Source organism: Salmo salar, chromosome ssa03 (genome assembly GCF_905237065.1).
Source record: "Salmo salar chromosome ssa03, Ssal_v3.1, whole genome shotgun sequence".
Lineage (NCBI taxonomy): Eukaryota > Metazoa > Chordata > Actinopteri > Salmoniformes > Salmonidae > Salmo > Salmo salar.
Window position 1 is genome coordinate 1,947,215 of NC_059444.1, and position 18,032 is coordinate 1,965,246.

The following is an 18,032-nucleotide window of genomic DNA, read 5'->3' on the forward strand; positions in this document are numbered from 1 at the left end:
ACCACGCAGCCGTCATACCGCTCAGGAAGGAGAAGCGTTCTGTCTCCTAGAAATTAACGTACTTTGGTTCGAAAAGTGCAAATCAATCCCAGAACAACAGCAAAGGACCTTGTGAAAATCCTGGAGGAAAAAAATATCTATATCGACAGTAAAACGAGTCCTATATCGACATAACCTGAAAGGCCGCTCAGCAAGGAAGAAGCCACTGCTCCAAAACCGCCATTAAAAAAAGCCAAACTACGGTTTGCAAATGCACATGGGGACAAAGATCATACTTTTTGGAGAAATGTCCTCTGGTCTGTGAAGCAAAAATATAACTGTTTGGCCATAATGACCATCGTTATGTTTGGAGGAAAAAGGGGGGAGGCTTGCAAGCCGAAGAACACCATCCCAACCGTGAAGCACGGGGGCGGCAGCATCATGTTGTGGGGGTGCTTTGATGCAGGAAGGACTGGTGCACTTCACAAAATAGATGGCATCATGAGGAAAGAAAATGATGTGGATATATTGAAGCAACATCTCAAGACATCAGTCAGGAAGTTAAAGCTTGGTCGCAAATGGGTCTTCCAAATGGACAATGACCCCAAGCATACCTCCAAAGTTGTGGCAAAATGGCTTAAGGACAACAAAGTCAATGTATTGGAGTGGCCATCACAAAACCCTGACCTCAATCCTATAGAAGATTTGTGGGCAGAACTGCAAAACCGTGTGCGAGCAAGGAGGCCTGCAAACCTGACTCAGTTACACCAGCTCTGTCAGGAGTAATGGGCCAAAATTCACCCAACTTATTGTGGGAAGCTTGTGGAAGGCTACCCGAAACGTTTGACCCAAGTTAAACAATTTAAAGGCAACGCTACCAAATACTAATTGAGTGTATGTAAACTTCTGACCCACTGGGAATGTGATGAAAGAAATAAAAGCTGAATTAAATCATTCTCTCTACTATTATTCAGAAATTTCACATTCTTAAAATAAAGTGGTGATCCTAACTGACCTAAGAGAGGGAATTTTTACTAGGATTAAATGTCAGGAATTGTGAAAATTGGAGTTTAAATGTATTTGGCTAAGGTGAATGGAAACTTCTGACTTCAACTGTACATGGACTCATGTACCCTCACTAATTCACACTCACTCATTCATTCATACTCATTTACACTCACTCACTCATTCACACTCACTCACTCATTCACACTCACTCACACTCACTCACTCATTCACACTCACTCATTCACACTCACTCATTCACACTCACTCATTCACACTCACTAATTCACACTGATTCACTCACTCACCTTCTTCATCTGGTTCTATAGGTGAGTCTGGTGGAGCCGTTGCTATGTCGACTGCTGTACTGGCGCTTCGACCAGCTGGCCAATCGCTTCCTGGGAGAGGATGTGGGTGTGGCCGAGGTACTGGCAGACACCGCCCTCTGGTTGCTAAGGTACGACCGCAGTTCCCCTGCACACACATTCTGGTTGCTAAGGTACGACTGTAGTTCCCCTGCACACACATTCTGGTTGCTAAGGTACGACTGTAGTTCCCCTGCACCGGCATTCTGGTTGCTAAGGTATGACTGCAGTTCCCCTGCACATGCATTCTGGTTGCTAAGATACGACTGCAGTTCCCCTGCACACACATTCTGGTTGCTAAGGTACGACTGTAGTTCCCCTGCACACACATTCTGGTTGCTAAGGTACGACTGTAGTTCCCCTGCACACACATTCTGGTTGCTAAGGTACGACCGCAGTTCCCCTGCACACACATTCTGGTCGCTAAGGTACGACTGTAGTTCCCCTGCACACACATTCTGGTTGCTAAGGTACGACCGCAGTTCCCCTGCACACACATTCTGGTTGCTAAGGTACGACTGTAGTTCCCCTGCACACACATTCTGGTCGCTAAGGTACGACTGTAGTTCCCCTGCACACACATTCTGGTTGCTAAGGTACGACTGCAGTTCCCCTGCACACACATTCTGGTTGCTAAGGTACGACTGCAGTTCCCCTGCACACACATTCTGGTTGCTAAGGTACGACTGCAGTTCCCCTGCACACACATTCTGGTTGCTAAGGTACGACTGCAGTTCCCCTGCACACACATTCTGGTTGCTAAGGTACGACTGCAGTTCCCCTGCACACACATTCTGGTTGCTAAGGTACGACTGTAGTTCCCCTGCACATGCATTCTGGTTGCTAAGGTACGACTGCAGTTCCCCTGCACACACATTCTGGTTGCTAAGGTACGACTGTAGTTCCCCTGCACACACATTCTGGTTGCTAAGGTACGACTGTAGTTCCCCTGCACACACATTCTGGTTGCTAAGGTACGTGGTGTTGTTCCCCTGCACATGCATTCTGGTTGCTAAGGTACGTGGTGTTGTTCCCCTGCACATGCATTCTGGTTGCTAAGGTACGTGGTGTTGTTGTTCGAAGGTACGACTTCACGCTGGAGTTTCCTCGCCCCCTCATGCCTAATATGGTGCTGGTGGGAGGGATTAACTGCCATGTCAGGAACCCTCTGCCAAAGGTCAGTGCTGATTGGTCAAAAACTCTGTGCTGACGAAGGGTTTAAATGCTCTTGCTGTCGGCTAATTCAATTTGCTATATTAACTGTGTGTGTGGTGTGTGTGTGTGTGTGTGTGTGTGTGTGTGTGTGTGTGTGTGTGTGTGTGTGTGTATGTGTGTATGTGTATGTGTATGTGTGTGGTGTGTGATGTGTGTATGTGTGTGTGTGTGTGTGTGTGTGTGTGTGATGTGTGTGTGTGTGTGTGTGTGTGTGTGTGTGTGTGTGTGTATGTGTGTATGTGTATGGTGTGTGATGTGTGTATGTGTGTATGTGTGTGTGTGTGTGTGTGTGTGTGTGTGTGTGTGTGTGTGTGTGTGTGTGTGTGTGTGTGTGTGTGTATGTGCATGTGTGTGTGTGTGTGTAGGAGCTGGAGCAGTGGGTATCAGGGGACCATGGCTTCATCGTGTTCTCTCTGGGCTCCATGGTGGCGTCTCTCCCTGATGACATCACTCTCGTCTTCCTGCAGGCCTTCACCCTCATACCACAGAAGGTAAGACCCAGTCAGACCCTCACACAAAGATACCATCAACTAACCTGTGTGGTGTGTGTGTGTGTGTGTGTGTGTGTGTGTGTGTGTGTGTGTGTGTGTGTGTGTGTGTGTGTGTGTGTGTGTGTGTGTAGGTCCTGTGGCGGTACTCTGGGCCTGTTCCTGGTAACATTCCAGACAACGTGAAGATGATGAAGTGGATCCCTCAGAATGACCTGCTGGGTACGTAGATCTAGAACAGATAGATGATGAAGTGGATCCCTCAGAATGACCTGCTGGGTACGTAGATCTAGAACAGATAGATGATGAAGTGGTTCCCTCAGAATGACCTGCTGGGTACGTAGATCTAGAACAGATAGATGATGAAGTGGATCCCTCAGAATGACCTGCTGGGTACGTAGATCTAGAACAGATAGATGATGAAGTGGATCCCTCAGAATGACCTGCTGGGTACGTAGATCTAGAACAGATAGATGATGAAGTGGATCCCTCAGAATGACCTGCTGGGTACGTAGATCTATTCTGAACAAACATATAAATGCAAAATTTGCCAGGATCTGTCTGTCTGATCTGTGTGTGTGTGTGTGTGTGTGTGTGTGTCTGTGTGTGTGTGTGTGTGCGTGTGTGTGTGTGTGTGTGTGTGCGTGCGTGCGTGCGTGGGTGTGTGTGTGTGTGTGTGTGTGTGTGTGTGTGTGTGTGTGTGTGTGTGTGTGTGTGTGTGTGTGTGTGTGTTAGCTCACCATGGTGCACGGGCCTTCCTGACCCACAGCGGGACCCACGGTCTGTACGAGGGGGTGTGTCACGCCGTTCCCATGGTGATGCTGCCGCTGTTCGGCGACCAACCTGACAACGCTCAGCGATTGGCCAGTAAGGGAGTGGGCGTGGTCCTGGATATTAACCATATCACCGTGGAAACACTGCTGCAGGCGCTGGACGAGGTTGTCAACAACCCCAGGTGAGACGGACAGAGGAGTGTGTGAGACGGACAGAGGAGTGTGTGAGGAGGTCAGAGGAGTGTGTGAGACGGACAGAGGAGTGTGTGAGGAGGTCAGAGGAGTGTGTGAGGAGGTCAGAGGAGTGTGTGAGACGGACAGAGGAGTGTGTGAGGAGGTCAGAGGAGTGTGTGAGGAGGTCAGAGGAGTGTGTGAGACGGTCAGAGGAGTGTGTGAGGAGGTCAGAGGAGTGTGTGAGGAGGTCAGAGGAGTGTGTGAGACGGACAGAGGAGTGTGTGAGACGGACAGAGGAGTGTGTGAGACGGTCAGAGGAGTGTGTGAGGAGGTCAGAGGAGTGTGTGAGGAGGTCAGAGGAGTGTGTGAGGAGATCAGAGGAGTGTGTGTGAGACGGACAGAGGAGTGTGTGAGGAGGTCAGAGGAGTGTGTGAGACGGTCAGAGGAGTGTGTGAGGAGGTCAGAGGAGTGTGTGAGATGGTCAGAGGAGTGTGTGAGACGGACAGAGGAGTGTGTGAGACGGACAGAGGAGTGTGTGAGACGGTCAGAGGAGTGTGTGAGGAGGTCAGAGGAGTGTGTGAGGAGGTCAGAGGAGTGTGTGTGAGACGGACAGAGGAGTGTGTGAGGAGGTCAGAGGAGTGTGTGAGGAGGTCAGAGGAGTGTGTGAGACGGACAGAGGAGTGTGTGAGGAGGTCAGAGGAGTGTGTGAGGAGGTCAGAGGAGTGTGTGAGACGGTCAGAGGAGTGTGTGAGGAGGTCAGAGGAGTGTGTGAGGAGGTCAGAGGAGTGTGTGAGACGGACAGAGGAGTGTGTGAGACGGACAGAGGAGTGTGTGAGACGGTCAGAGGAGTGTGTGAGGAGGTCAGAGGAGTGTGTGTGAGACGGACAGAGGAGTGTGTGAGGAGGTCAGAGGAGTGTGTGAGGAGGTCAGAGGAGTGTGTGTGAGACGGACAGAGGAGTGTGTGAGGAGGTCAGAGGAGTGTGTGAGGAGGTCAGAGGAGTGTGTGAGACGGACAGAGGAGTGTGTGAGGAGGTCAGAGGAGTGTGTGAGGAGGTTCAGAGGAGTGTGTGAGACGGTCAGAGGAGTGTGTGAGGAGGTCAGAGGAGTGTGTGAGGAGGTCAGAGGAGTGTGTGAGACGGACAGAGGAGTGTGTGAGACGGACAGAGGAGTGTGTGAGACGGTCAGAGGAGTGTGTGAGGAGGTCAGAGGAGTGTGTGAGGAGGTCAGAGGAGGTGTGAGGAGATCAGAGGAGTGTGTGTGAGACGGACAGAGGAGTGTGTGAGGAGGTCAGAGGAGTGTGTGAGACGGTCAGAGGAGTGTGTGAGACGGTCAGAGGAGTGTGTGAGGAGATCAGAGGAGTGTGTGTGAGACGGACAGAGGAGTGTGTGAGGAGGTCAGAGGAGTGTGTGAGATGGTCAGAGGAGTGTGTGTGAGACGGTCAGAGGAGTGTGTGAGGAGATCAGAGGAGTGTGTGAGAGACGGACAGAGGAGTGTGTGAGACGGTCAGAGGAGTGTGTGAGGAGGTCAGAGGAGTGTGTGAGGAGGTCAGAGGAGTGTGTGAGACGGACAGAGGAGTGTGTGAGACGGACAGAGGAGTGTGTGAGGAGGTCAGAGGAGTGTGTGAGGAGGTCAGAGGAGTGTGTGAGATGGTCAGAGGAGTGTGTGTGAGACGGTCAGAGGAGTGTGTGAGGAGATCAGAGGAGTGTGTGAGAGACGGACAGAGGAGTGTGTGAGGAGGTCAGAGGAGTGTGTGAGACGGTCAGAGGAGTGTGTGAGGAGGTCAGAGGAGTGTGTGAGACGGACAGAGGAGTGTGTGAGACGGACAGAGGAGTGTGTGTGTGAGACGGTCAGAGGAGTGTGTGAGGAGTGTGTGAGACGGTCAGAGGAGTGTGTGAGACGGTCAGAGGAGTGTGTGAGGAGGTCAGAGGAGTGTGTGAGACGGTCAGAGGAGTGTGTGAGACGGCCAGAGAAGTGTGTGAGGAGTGTGTGAGGAGTGTGTGAGACGGTCAGAGGAGTGTGTGAGACGGTCAGAGGAGTGTGTGAGGAGATCAGAGGAGTGTGTGTGAGACGGTCAGAGGAGTGTGTGAGGAGGTCAGAGGAGTGTGTGAGATGGTCAGAGGAGTGTGTGTGAGACGGTCAGAGGAGTGTGTGAGGAGATCAGAGGAGTGTGTGAGAGACGGACAGAGGAGTGTGTGAGACGGTCAGAGGAGTGTGTGAGGAGGTCAGAGGAGTGTGTGAGGAGGTCAGAGGAGTGTGTGAGAGACGGACAGAGGAGTGTGTGAGGAGGTCAGAGGAGTGTGTGAGACGGTCAGAGGAGTGTGTGAGGAGGTCAGAGGAGTGTGTGAGACGGACAGAGGAGTGTGTGTGTGAGACGGTCAGAGGAGTGTGTGAGGAGTGTGTGAGACGGTCAGAGGAGTGTGTGAGACGGTCAGAGGAGTGTGTGAGGAGGTCAGAGGAGTGTGTGAGACGGTCAGAGGAGTGTGTGAGACGGACAGAGGAGTGTGTGAGATGGACAGAGGAGTGTGTGAGATGGTCAGAGGAGTGTGTGAGACGGACAGAGGAGTGTGTGAGATGGTCAGAAAAGTGTGTGAGACGGACAGAGGAGTGTGTGAGATGGTCAGAGGAGTGTGTGTGTGAGACGGTCAGAGGAGTGTGTGAGACGGACAGAGGAGTGTGTGAGACGGTCAGAGGAGTGTGTGAGATGGACAGAGGAGTGTGTGAGATGGTCAGAGGAGTGTGTGAGACGGTCAGAGGAGTGTGTGAGGAGGTCAGAGGAGTGTGTGAGGAGATCAGAGGAGTGTGTGAGGAGGTCAGAGGAGTGTGTGAGACGGTCAGAGGAGTGTGTGAGACGGACAGAGGAGTGTGTGAGACGGTCAGAGGAGTGTGTGAGGAGGTCAGAGGAGTGTGTGAGACGGTCAGAGGAGTGTGTGAGACGGACAGAGGAGTGTGTGAGACGGACAGAGGAGTGTGTGAGACGGACAGAGGAGTGTGTGAGACGGACAGAGGAGTGTGTGAGATGGTCAGAGGAGTGTGTGTGTGAGACGGTCAGAGGAGTGTGTGAGACGGTCAGAGGAGTGTGTGATGAGATCAGAGGAGTGTGTGAGGAGATCAGAGGAGTGTGTGATGAGATCAGAGGAGTGTGTGAGATGGACAGAGGAGTGTGTGAGACGGCCAGAGGAGTGTGTGAGGAGTGTGTGAGGAGTGTGTGAGACGGTCAGAGGAGTGTGTGAGACGGTCAGAGGAGTGTGTGATGAGATCAGAGGAGTGTGTGAGACGGTCAGAGGAGTGTGTGATGAGATCAGAGGAGTGTTTGTGACGGTCAGAGGAGTGTGTGAGACGGTCAGAGGAGTGTGTGAGACGGTCAGAGGAGTGTGTGATGAGATCAGAGGAGTGTGTGTGACGGTCAGAGGAGTGTGTGTGACGGTCAGAGGAGTGTGTGTGACGGTCAGAGGAGTGTGTGAGACGGTCAGAGGAGTGTGTGATGAGATCAGAGGAGTGTGTGATGAGATCAGAGGAGTGTGTGTGACGGTCAGAGGAGTGTGTGATGAGATCAGAGGAGTGTGTGTGACGGTCAGAGGAGTGTGTGTGACGGTCAGAGGAGTGTGTGTGACGGTCAGAGGAGTGTGTGAGGAGATCAGTTGGTGTTTGCTCCACCGCTCCAGTGTGGCTTCTAAGAATGTTTCAGTTTTAAAGCAAATTTCCTGCAATTTTGCCATTTTCTATAATCCATCCACACTGACAGTGTGGTGATGAAGGCACAACTGCGCCTCTTCAACATCAGGAGACTGAATAAATTCAGCTTGTTCCCTGGGACATTTTGGGACATTTCCCTGGGACATTTTGGGACATTTCCCTGGGACATTTTGGGACATTTCCCTGGGACATTTTCAGCTTCCAGGAATTGTGTACAGATCCTTGCGACATGGGTCCGTGTATTATCATGCTGAAGAGGTGATGGTGGTGGATGAATGGCACGACAATGGGGCCTCTGGATCTCGTCACGGTGTCTCTGGGCATTCAAATTCCCATCAATAAAATGCCATTGTGTTTGTTGTCTGTAGTTTATGTCTGCCCCATACCATAACCCCACCCCCACCACGGGGCCCAATACCATAACCCCACCTCCACCATGGGGCCCAATACCATAACCCCACCTCCACCATGGGGCCCAATACCATAACCCCACCCCCACCACGGGGCCCAATACCATAACCCCACCTCCACCACGGGGCCCAATACCATAACCCCACCTCCACCACGGGGCCCAATACCATAACCCCACCCCCACCACGGGACCCCATACCATAACCCCACCTCCACCACGGGGCCCAATACCATAACCCCACCTCCACCACGGGGCCCAATACCATAACCCCACCACCACCACGGGGCCCCATACCATAACCCCACCTCCACCATGGGGCCCTATACCATAACCCCACCTCCACCATGGGGCCCCATACCATAACCCCACCTCCACCATGGGGCCCCATACCATAACCCCACCTCCACCACGGGGCCCAATACCATAACCCCACCTCCACCATGGGGCCCCATACCATAACCCCACCTCCACCACGGGGCCCAATACCATAACCCCACCTCCACCACGGGGCCCATACCATAACCCCACCTCCACCACGGGGCCCATACCATAACCCCACCTCCACCACGGGGCCCAATACCATAACCCCACCCCCACCACGGGGCCCAATACCATAACCCCACCCCCACCACGGGGCCCCATACCATAACCCCACCACCACCATGGGGCACTCTGTTCACAATGTTGACATCAGCAAACCGCTCGCCCACACGACGCCATACACGTGGTCTGCGGTTATGAGACTGGTTGGACGTACTGCCAAATTCTCTAAAATGACAGTGGAGGAGGCTTATGGTAGAGAAATTAACATTAAATTCTCTGACAGAAGCTCTGGTTGACATTCCTGCAGTCAACGTGTGTAACGCCCGTCGTCGCAAGAAAACCAAGATGCAGCGGAGGTTGTGTGTTCATCTTGACATTTAATAAAAATGAACCACTACAAACAAAACACTCGATAGCAACGACAGCGAACAGTCCTGTCTGGTCCCAACTGAACAAAACAGAAAACAATCCCCCACAAAACCCAAAGGAAAAACCTGCTCCTTATGTGTGACTCCCAATCAACAACAACGAACTTCAGCTGTGCCTGATTGGGAGCCACACACGGCCAAAAACAAAGAAATACAAAAAACATAGAAAAAGAACATAGAACGCCCACCCAATGTAACGCCCTGGCCTAACCAAAATAAAGAACAAAAAACCCCTCTCTATGGCCAGGGCGTGTCAGCGTGCCAATTGCACGCTCCCTCATCTTGAGACATCTGTGGCATTGTGTTGTGTGACAAAACTGCACATTTTAGAGTGGCCTTTTATTGTCCCCAGCACAAGGTGCACCTGTGTAATGATGATGCTAATCCGTTTCTTGATATGTCACACCTGTCAGGTGGATGGATGATCTCGGCAAAGGATAAATGCTCACTAACAGGGATGTAAACAAATTTGTGCACGACATTTTAGAGAAATAAGAATTTTGTGCGTATGAAACATTTCTGGGATCTTTTATATCAGCTCATTAAACATGGGACCAACACTTTACATGTTACGTTTATATTGTTGTTCAATGTACATACTGTATTCTAGTCCTGGTTCATCCTATATAACTACTGCTGTCCACTTCATATGTATATACTGTATTCTAGTCCTGGTTCATCCTATATAACTACTGCTGTACACACCTTTTCTATTCTGTCTATTCTGTCTATACACACACACACCATCCTATATAACTACTGTCTATACACACCATCCTATATAACTACTGTCTATACACACCACCCTATATAACTACTGTCTATACACACCACCCTATATAACTACTGTCTATACACACCATCCTATATAACTACTGTCTATACACACCACCCTATATAACTACTGTCTATACACACCATCCTGTATAACTACTGTCTATACACACCATCCTATATAACTACTGTCTATACTGTCTATACACACCATCCTATATAACTACTGTCTATACACACCATCCTATATAACTACTGTCTATACTGTCTATACACACCATCCTATATAACTACTGTCTATACACACCACCCTATTTAACTACTGTCTATACACACCATCCTATATAACTACTGTCTATACACACCATCCTATATAACTACTGTCTATACACACCATCCTGTATAACTACTGTCTATACACACCATCCTATATAACTACTGTCTATACACACCATCCTATATAACTACTGTCTATACACACCATCCTATATAACTACTGTCTATACACACCATCCTATATAACTACTGTCTATACACACCATCCTATATAACTACTGTCTATACACACCATCCTATATAACTACTGTCTATACTGTCTATACACACCATCCTATATAACTACTGTCTATACACACCATCCTATATAACTACTGTCTATACTGTCTATACACACCATCCTATATAACTACTGTCTATACACACCATCCTATATAACTACTGTCTATACTGTCTATACACACCATCCTATATAACTACTGTCTATACACACCATCCTATATAACTACTGTCTATACACACCATCCTATATAACTACTGTCTATACACACCATCCTATATAACTACTGTCTATACACACCATCCTGTATAACTACTGTCTATACACACCATCCTATATAACTACTGTCTATATATCACACCATCCTATATAACTACTGTCTATACACACCATCCTATATAACTACTGTCTATACACACCATCCTATATAACTACTGTCTATACACACCATCCTATATAACTACTGTCTATATATCACACCATCCTATATAACTACTGTCTATACTCACCATCCTATATAACTACTGTCTATACACACCATCCTATATAACTACTGTCTATACACACCATCCTATATAACTACTGTCTATACACACCATCCTGTATAACTACTGTCTATACACACCATCCTATATAACTACTGTCTATATATCACACCATCCTATATAACTACTGTCTATACACACCATCCTATATAACTACTGTCTATACACACCATCCTATATAACTACTGTCTATATATCACACCATCCTATATAACTACTGTCTATACTCACCATCCTATATAACTACTGTCTATACTGTCTATACACACCATCCTATATAACTACTGTCTATACACACCACCCTATTTAACTACTGTCTATACACACCATCCTATATAACTACTGTCTATACACACCATCCTATATAACTACTGTCTATACACACCATCCTGTATAACTACTGTCTATACACACCATCCTATATAACTACTGTCTATACACACCATCCTATATAACTACTGTCTATACACACCATCCTATATAACTACTGTCTATACACACCATCCTATATAACTACTGTCTATACACACCATCCTATATAACTACTGTCTATACTGTCTATACACACCATCCTATATAACTACTGTCTATACACACCATCCTATATAACTACTGTCTATACTGTCTATACACACCATCCTATATAACTACTGTCTATACACACCATCCTATATAACTACTGTCTATACTGTCTATACACACCATCCTATATAACTACTGTCTATACACACCATCCTATATAACTACTGTCTATACACACCATCCTATATAACTACTGTCTATACACACCATCCTATATAACTACTGTCTATACACACCATCCTGTATAACTACTGTCTATACACACCATCCTATATAACTACTGTCTATATATCACACCATCCTATATAACTACTGTCTATACACACCATCCTATATAACTACTGTCTATACACACCATCCTATATAACTACTGTCTATACACACCATCCTGTATAACTACTGTCTATACACACCATCCTATATAACTACTGTCTATACTCACCATCCTATATAACTACTGTCTATACACACCATCCTATATAACTACTGTCTATACACACCATCCTATATAACTACTGTCTATACTGTCTATACACACCATCCTATATAACTACTGTCTATACACACCATCCTATATAACTACTGTCTATACACACCATCCTGTATAACTACTGTCTATACACACCATCCTATATAACTACTGTCTATATATCACACCATCCTATATAACTACTGTCTATACACACCATCCTATATAACTACTGTCTATACACACCATCCTGTATAACTACTGTCTATACTGTCTATACACACCATCCTGTATAACTACTGTCTATACACACCATCCTATATAACTACTGTCTATACACACCATCCTATATAACTACTGTCTATACACACCATCCTGTATAACTACTGTCTATACACACCATCCTATATAACTACTGTCTATACACACCATCCTATATAACTACTGTCTATACACACCATCCTATATAACTACTGTCTATACACACCATCCTATATAACTACTGTCTATACCTATACACACCATCCTATATAACTACTGTCTATACACACCATCCTATATAACTACTGTCTATACACACCATCCTGTATAACTACTGTCTATACACACCATCCTATATAACTACTGTCTATATATCACACCATCCTATATAACTACTGTCTATACACACCATCCTATATAACTACTGTCTATACACACCATCCTGTATAACTACTGTCTATACTGTCTATACACACCATCCTGTATAACTACTGTCTATACACACCATCCTATATAACTACTGTCTATACACACCATCCTATATAACTACTGTCTATACACACCATCCTATTTAACTACTGTCTATACACACCATCCTATATAACTACTGTCTATACACACCATCCTATATAACTACTGTCTATACACACCATCCTATATAACTACTGTCTATACACACCACTATATATTTATATTCCAGACTCTGACATTTTTCGTTCGGATATTTCTTAATTCCTTTTATTTTTATTTTGCAGCTATTTGTTGTATATTGTTAGGTATTATTACTGCACTGTTTCAACACAAGTATTTTACTGCACCTGCGATAACATCTGCATAATATTATGTGTGTGTGTGTATCAAACATTATAACTAAATTAGTTATGGGTCTCCTGGGGATTTCCCCTGCGTGCCCGGGTGGTAATCGGATCATGGTGTGTCTTTCTGCAGGTATAAATCCAGTGTCCTGAAACTCTCAGCCATTCACAAAGACCAGCCAGTGGATCCACTGGAGCTCTCTGTCTATTGGACAGAGTTTGTGATGCGTCACAAAGGGGCGGCCCACCTTAGAGCCGCCGCCCAAGACCTCAACTGGTTCCAGTACCACAGCTTGGATGTGATTGGCCTGTTGATCGTCGTGGCGTCGGCCGTTGTCACGGTGACGTTAAAGTGCTTGTCGCGGTGCGTGCGGAGGATCACAACCAGGAAGATGAAAGAGGACTGACCGGTAGGGGTCGGAGCACAGAGGCAACAAACGGATATCCACATTTATTTTAAATTTCCTAAAATGTTGTGTAATTAAAATTGTGTATATCAGCTTTTCCTAATAAACACCTGGAGGACGTACAGCTGGTCCCCGTTGTTCTGTTCCAGCACCACCTGGGTCTCCTTCAATCAGAAGCAAACAGGAAAACAATGGAACCAAACGGGTTCTGGGCAGGAAGCTACCCGAAATGTACTGTACACTAATGAATACACCACAGACGTGAAATAAAGAGGGTTGTGTGTTTTTCTGTTTCAGTATCGGGGAGAGTAATCGTAACCCCACCAATACAACCATTCAGTGGATTAAACCACGTAAACATTTATTATACAGAACATCTGGTCCGCTGTTGACGACAAATCTAATCCAGTCAAATCTAATCCAGTCAAATCTAATCCAGTCAAATCGAATCTAGTCAAGTCTAATCCAGTCAAGTCTAATCCAGTCAAATCTAATCCAGTCAAATCTAATCCAGTCAAGTCTAATCCAGTCAAGTCTAATCCAGTCAAATCTAATCCAGTCAAATCGAATCCAGTCAGGTCTAATCCAGTCAAGTCTAATCCAGTCAAATCTAATCCAGTCAAGTCTAATCTAGTCAAGTCTAATCCAGTCAAATCTAATCCAGTCAAATCTAATCCAGTCAAATCTAATCCAGTAAAATCGAATCCTGTCAAATCTAATCCAGTCAAGTCTAATCCAGTCTAGTCTAATCCAGTCTAGTCTAATCCAGTCAAATCTAATCCAGTCAAATCTAATCCAGTCTAGTCTAATCCAGTCTAGTCTAATCCAGTCTAGTCTAATCCAGTCTAGTCTAATCCAGTCTAGTCTAATCCAGTCTAGTCTAATCCAGTCTAGTCTAATCCAGTCAAATCTAATCCAGTCAAATCTAATCCAGTCTAGTCTAATCCAGTCTAGTCTAATCCAGTCTAGTCTAATCCAGTCTAGTCTAATCCAGTCTAGTCTAATCCAGTCTAGTCTAATCCAGTCTAGTCTAATCCAGTGTTATGTTCCACAGCAAAATAAAACTACAATGTTGCTCAAACAGAAGGGAGAACTGATCAACAACCAAAACGAAACCGGTGCAGTTTTAGGAAGGGTTCTGAAAGACGCTCGTGTCCACTGACAGTTTACTAGCAGCAACAACAACAACTGGGACCTAAAAAACCCCACCAGGAGACCCACTAACTTCACCCAGGAAGAGGCCAACAAAGACCCCCACCAGGAGACCCACTAACTCCACCCAGGAAGAGGCCAACAAAAAACCCCACCAGGAAACCCACTAACTCCACCCAGGAAGAGGCCAACAAAGACCCCCACCAGGAGACCCACTAACTCCACCCAGGAAGAGGCCAACAAAACCCCCACCAGGAGACCCACTGACTCCACCCAGGAAGAGGCCAACAAAGACCCCCACCAGGAGACCCACTAACTCCACCCAGGAAGAGGCCAACAAAAAACCCCACCAGGAGACCCACTGACTCCACCCAGGAAGAGGCCAACAAAAACCCCCACCAAACTTAAAGACAGGATGTATACAGATATGAGCAGTTTACAGAGGAGTATAGAGTGCAGTGATGTGTCCTATAAGGAGCATTGGTGGCAAATCTGATGGCTGAATGGTAAAGAACATCTAGTCGCTCGAGAGCACCCTTACCTGCCGATCTATAAATGATGTCTCCGTAATCTAGCATGGGTAGGATGGTCATCTGAATCAGGGTTAGTTTGGCAGCTGGGGTGAAAGAGGAGCGATTACGATAGAGGAAACCAAGTCTAGATTTAACTTTAGCCTGCAGCTTTGATATGTGCTGAGAGAAGGACAGTGTACCGTCTAGCCAGACTCCCAAGTACTTGTATGAGGTGACTACCTCAACCTCTAAACCCTCAGAGGTAGTAATCACACCTGTAGGGGAGAGGGGCATTCTTCTTACCAAACCACATGAACTTTGTTTTGAAGGTGTTCAGAACAAGGTTAAGGGCAGAGAAAGCTTTGTTGTAGAGCGTTTAACACAAAATCCGGGGAGGGGCCAGCTGAGTATAAGACTGTATCATCTGCATATAAATGGACGAGAGAGCTTCCTACAGCCTGAGCTATGTTGTTGATGTAAATTGAGAAGAGCGTGGGGCCTAGGATCATACTGACTAACGAGGTAATCGGTGCTAAAGGGATAGACGTGCTAAAGTCCAACGTCAACATAAATGGATAAAACAAAACCGGTAACACCTTCCCCCTTAAGACTACAAATACAGGGCACTATATTGTTAATCTCTACTGTTTAACTCCACTGTTTTTCTGTACTGTTTAACTGTCCTAGTTACAGTGCCTTCAGAAAGTATTCAGACCCCTCGACTTTTTCCACATTATGTTACATTACAGCCTTATTCAAAAATGTATTAAATAAAAGTTTTTCCTCATCAATCTACACACAATACCCCATAATGACAAAGTGAAAACAGGTTTTTAGAAATGTTTGCAAATTTATAAAACAATATACAATTAAAAAGGATTCAGACCCTTTGCTATGAGACTCGAAATTGCCAAATTCTCTTAAACAATGTTGGAGGCAACTTATGGTAGAGAAATGAACATTCAATTCTCTGGCAACAGCACTGGTGGACATTCCTGTAGTCAGTATGCCAATTGCACACTCCCTTAAAACTTGAGACATCTGTGGCATTGTGTTGTGAGACAAAACTGCACATTTTAGAGTGGCCTTTTATTGTCCCCAGCACAAGGTGCACCTGTGTAATGATCATGCTGTTTAATCAGCTTATTGATATGCTACACCTGTCAGGTGGATGGATTATCTTGGCAAAAGGAGAAATGAGCTTTTAGTGGAACATTTGTGGAATCTTTTATATCAACTCCTTACATGTTGTTCCCTCTGAGGCCATATTTTCCTATGAGAAGCAGTCATCATCGTGAATCACGTCGACAATCTACTGGCAAATCCTTTTAAATCCTTGGTCATACGAAGAGAAATTATAGATCGATACTCATCGGCATTTGGACATAAACATTACACATCATGTCGGGAAATCGCCTAATTCAACAAGGAAGGAATCAGTGTCTAAATGCCTAATTCAACAAGGAAGGAATCAGTGTCTAAATGCCTAATTCAACAAGGAAGGAATCAGTGTCTAAATGCCTAATTCAACAAGGAAGGAATCAGTGTCTAAATGCCTAATTCAACAAGGAAGGAATCAGTGTCTAAATGCCTAATTCAACAAGGAAGGAATCCGTGTCTAAATGCCTAATTCAACAAGGAAGGAATCCGTGTCTAAATGCCTAATTCAACAAGGAAGGAATCAGTGTCTAAATGCCTAATTCAACAAGGAAGGAATCAGTGTCTAAATGCCTAATTCAACAAGGAAGGAATCCGTGTCTAAATGCCTAATTCAACAAGGAAGGAATCCGTGTCTAAATGCCTAATTCAACAAGGAAGGAATCCGTGTCTAAATGCCTAATTCAACAAGGAAGGAATCAGTGTCTAAATGCCTAATTCAACAAGGAAGGAATCAGTGTCTAAATGCCTAATTCAACAAGGAAGGAATCAGTGTCTAAATGCCTAATTCAACAAGGAAGGAATCAGTGTCTAAATGCCTAATTCAACAAGGAAGGAATCAGTGTCTAAATGCCTAATTCAACAAGGAAGGAATCAGTGTCTAAATGCCTAATTCAACAAGGAAGGAATCAGTGTCTAAATGCCTAATTCAACAAGGAAGGAATCAGTGTCTAAATGCCTAATTCAACAAGGAAGGAATCAGTGTCTAAATGCCTAATTCAACAAGGAAGGAATCAGTGTCTAAATGCCTAATTCAACAAGGAAGGAATCAGTGTCTAAATGCCTAATTCAACAAGGAAGGAATCAGTGTCTAAATGCAAGTGTAATTTAGTTTCTTCCCTTGCCTGCTATTCGGTAGAGAGGGTGTCTGGGTTTAAAGGTTTTAAAACAATCTGTCTGGAAGGATCTCTTTATCCTTTTAAAAGGATAAACATTCACACGCAACACCATGGGCCAGAAAAGGTTGAAGACATTGGTCATGCTGTCAATCCAGCCTTCATCCACGTTCAAAACAACTGGGTAATCTCAGACTTCAGCGTGTTGAAGACAACTGGGAACTCTGGGGGAAAAAACGAGCTCCGACTGGGATAATACGTTTTGAACGGTCATCCAACTCGGAATTCCAAGCTGGTAACTCAGGCCTCTTTCTCCAACCAGAAGATCACTGACGTCAGGATTCGATCGTTTCTTTTCCAAATTCCCAGTTTTCTTGAAAGCACCCATGAATTCAGAGAATGCCAGACTTTGACGACAAAGTTTGCCCACAAGAAGGACCACCGCACCAACTTCCTGTTCAAGTGAGCACAGCACAACAAGGTGAGTCCAAAAAATGTATTGTATGCTGCTGCATAAATGGTGTAATATGCCAGGGAGATGTGTATACTGTAGCTAAGAAAGCAATACTAAGTGTATGTTGTGTAGTAAGATGTTAGTAGCTCATGTGTCT

At 45.9% G+C, this 18,032-nt stretch overlaps 1 protein-coding gene across 2 annotated transcripts in view; it reads left to right on the forward strand.

The window, feature by feature from the left end:
• Positions 1-13,606, forward strand: part of LOC106593806 (UDP-glucuronosyltransferase) — a 21,811-nt gene extending 8,205 nt beyond the window's left edge. For both annotated transcript variants that reach the window (XM_045714372.1, XM_045714373.1), the window contains 6 exons: positions 1,314-1,441; positions 2,433-2,526; positions 2,930-3,055; positions 3,187-3,274; positions 3,788-4,007; positions 13,211-13,606. In XM_045714372.1, coding sequence (XP_045570328.1) covers positions 1,314-1,441; positions 2,433-2,526; positions 2,930-3,055; positions 3,187-3,274; positions 3,788-4,007; positions 13,211-13,484 — 930 coding nt within the window. In that variant the 3' untranslated portion in view covers positions 13,485-13,606. The remainder of the gene's footprint in view (positions 1-1,313; positions 1,442-2,432; positions 2,527-2,929; positions 3,056-3,186; positions 3,275-3,787; positions 4,008-13,210) is intronic.
• The last annotated feature ends 4,426 nt before the right edge of the window (positions 13,607-18,032 follow it).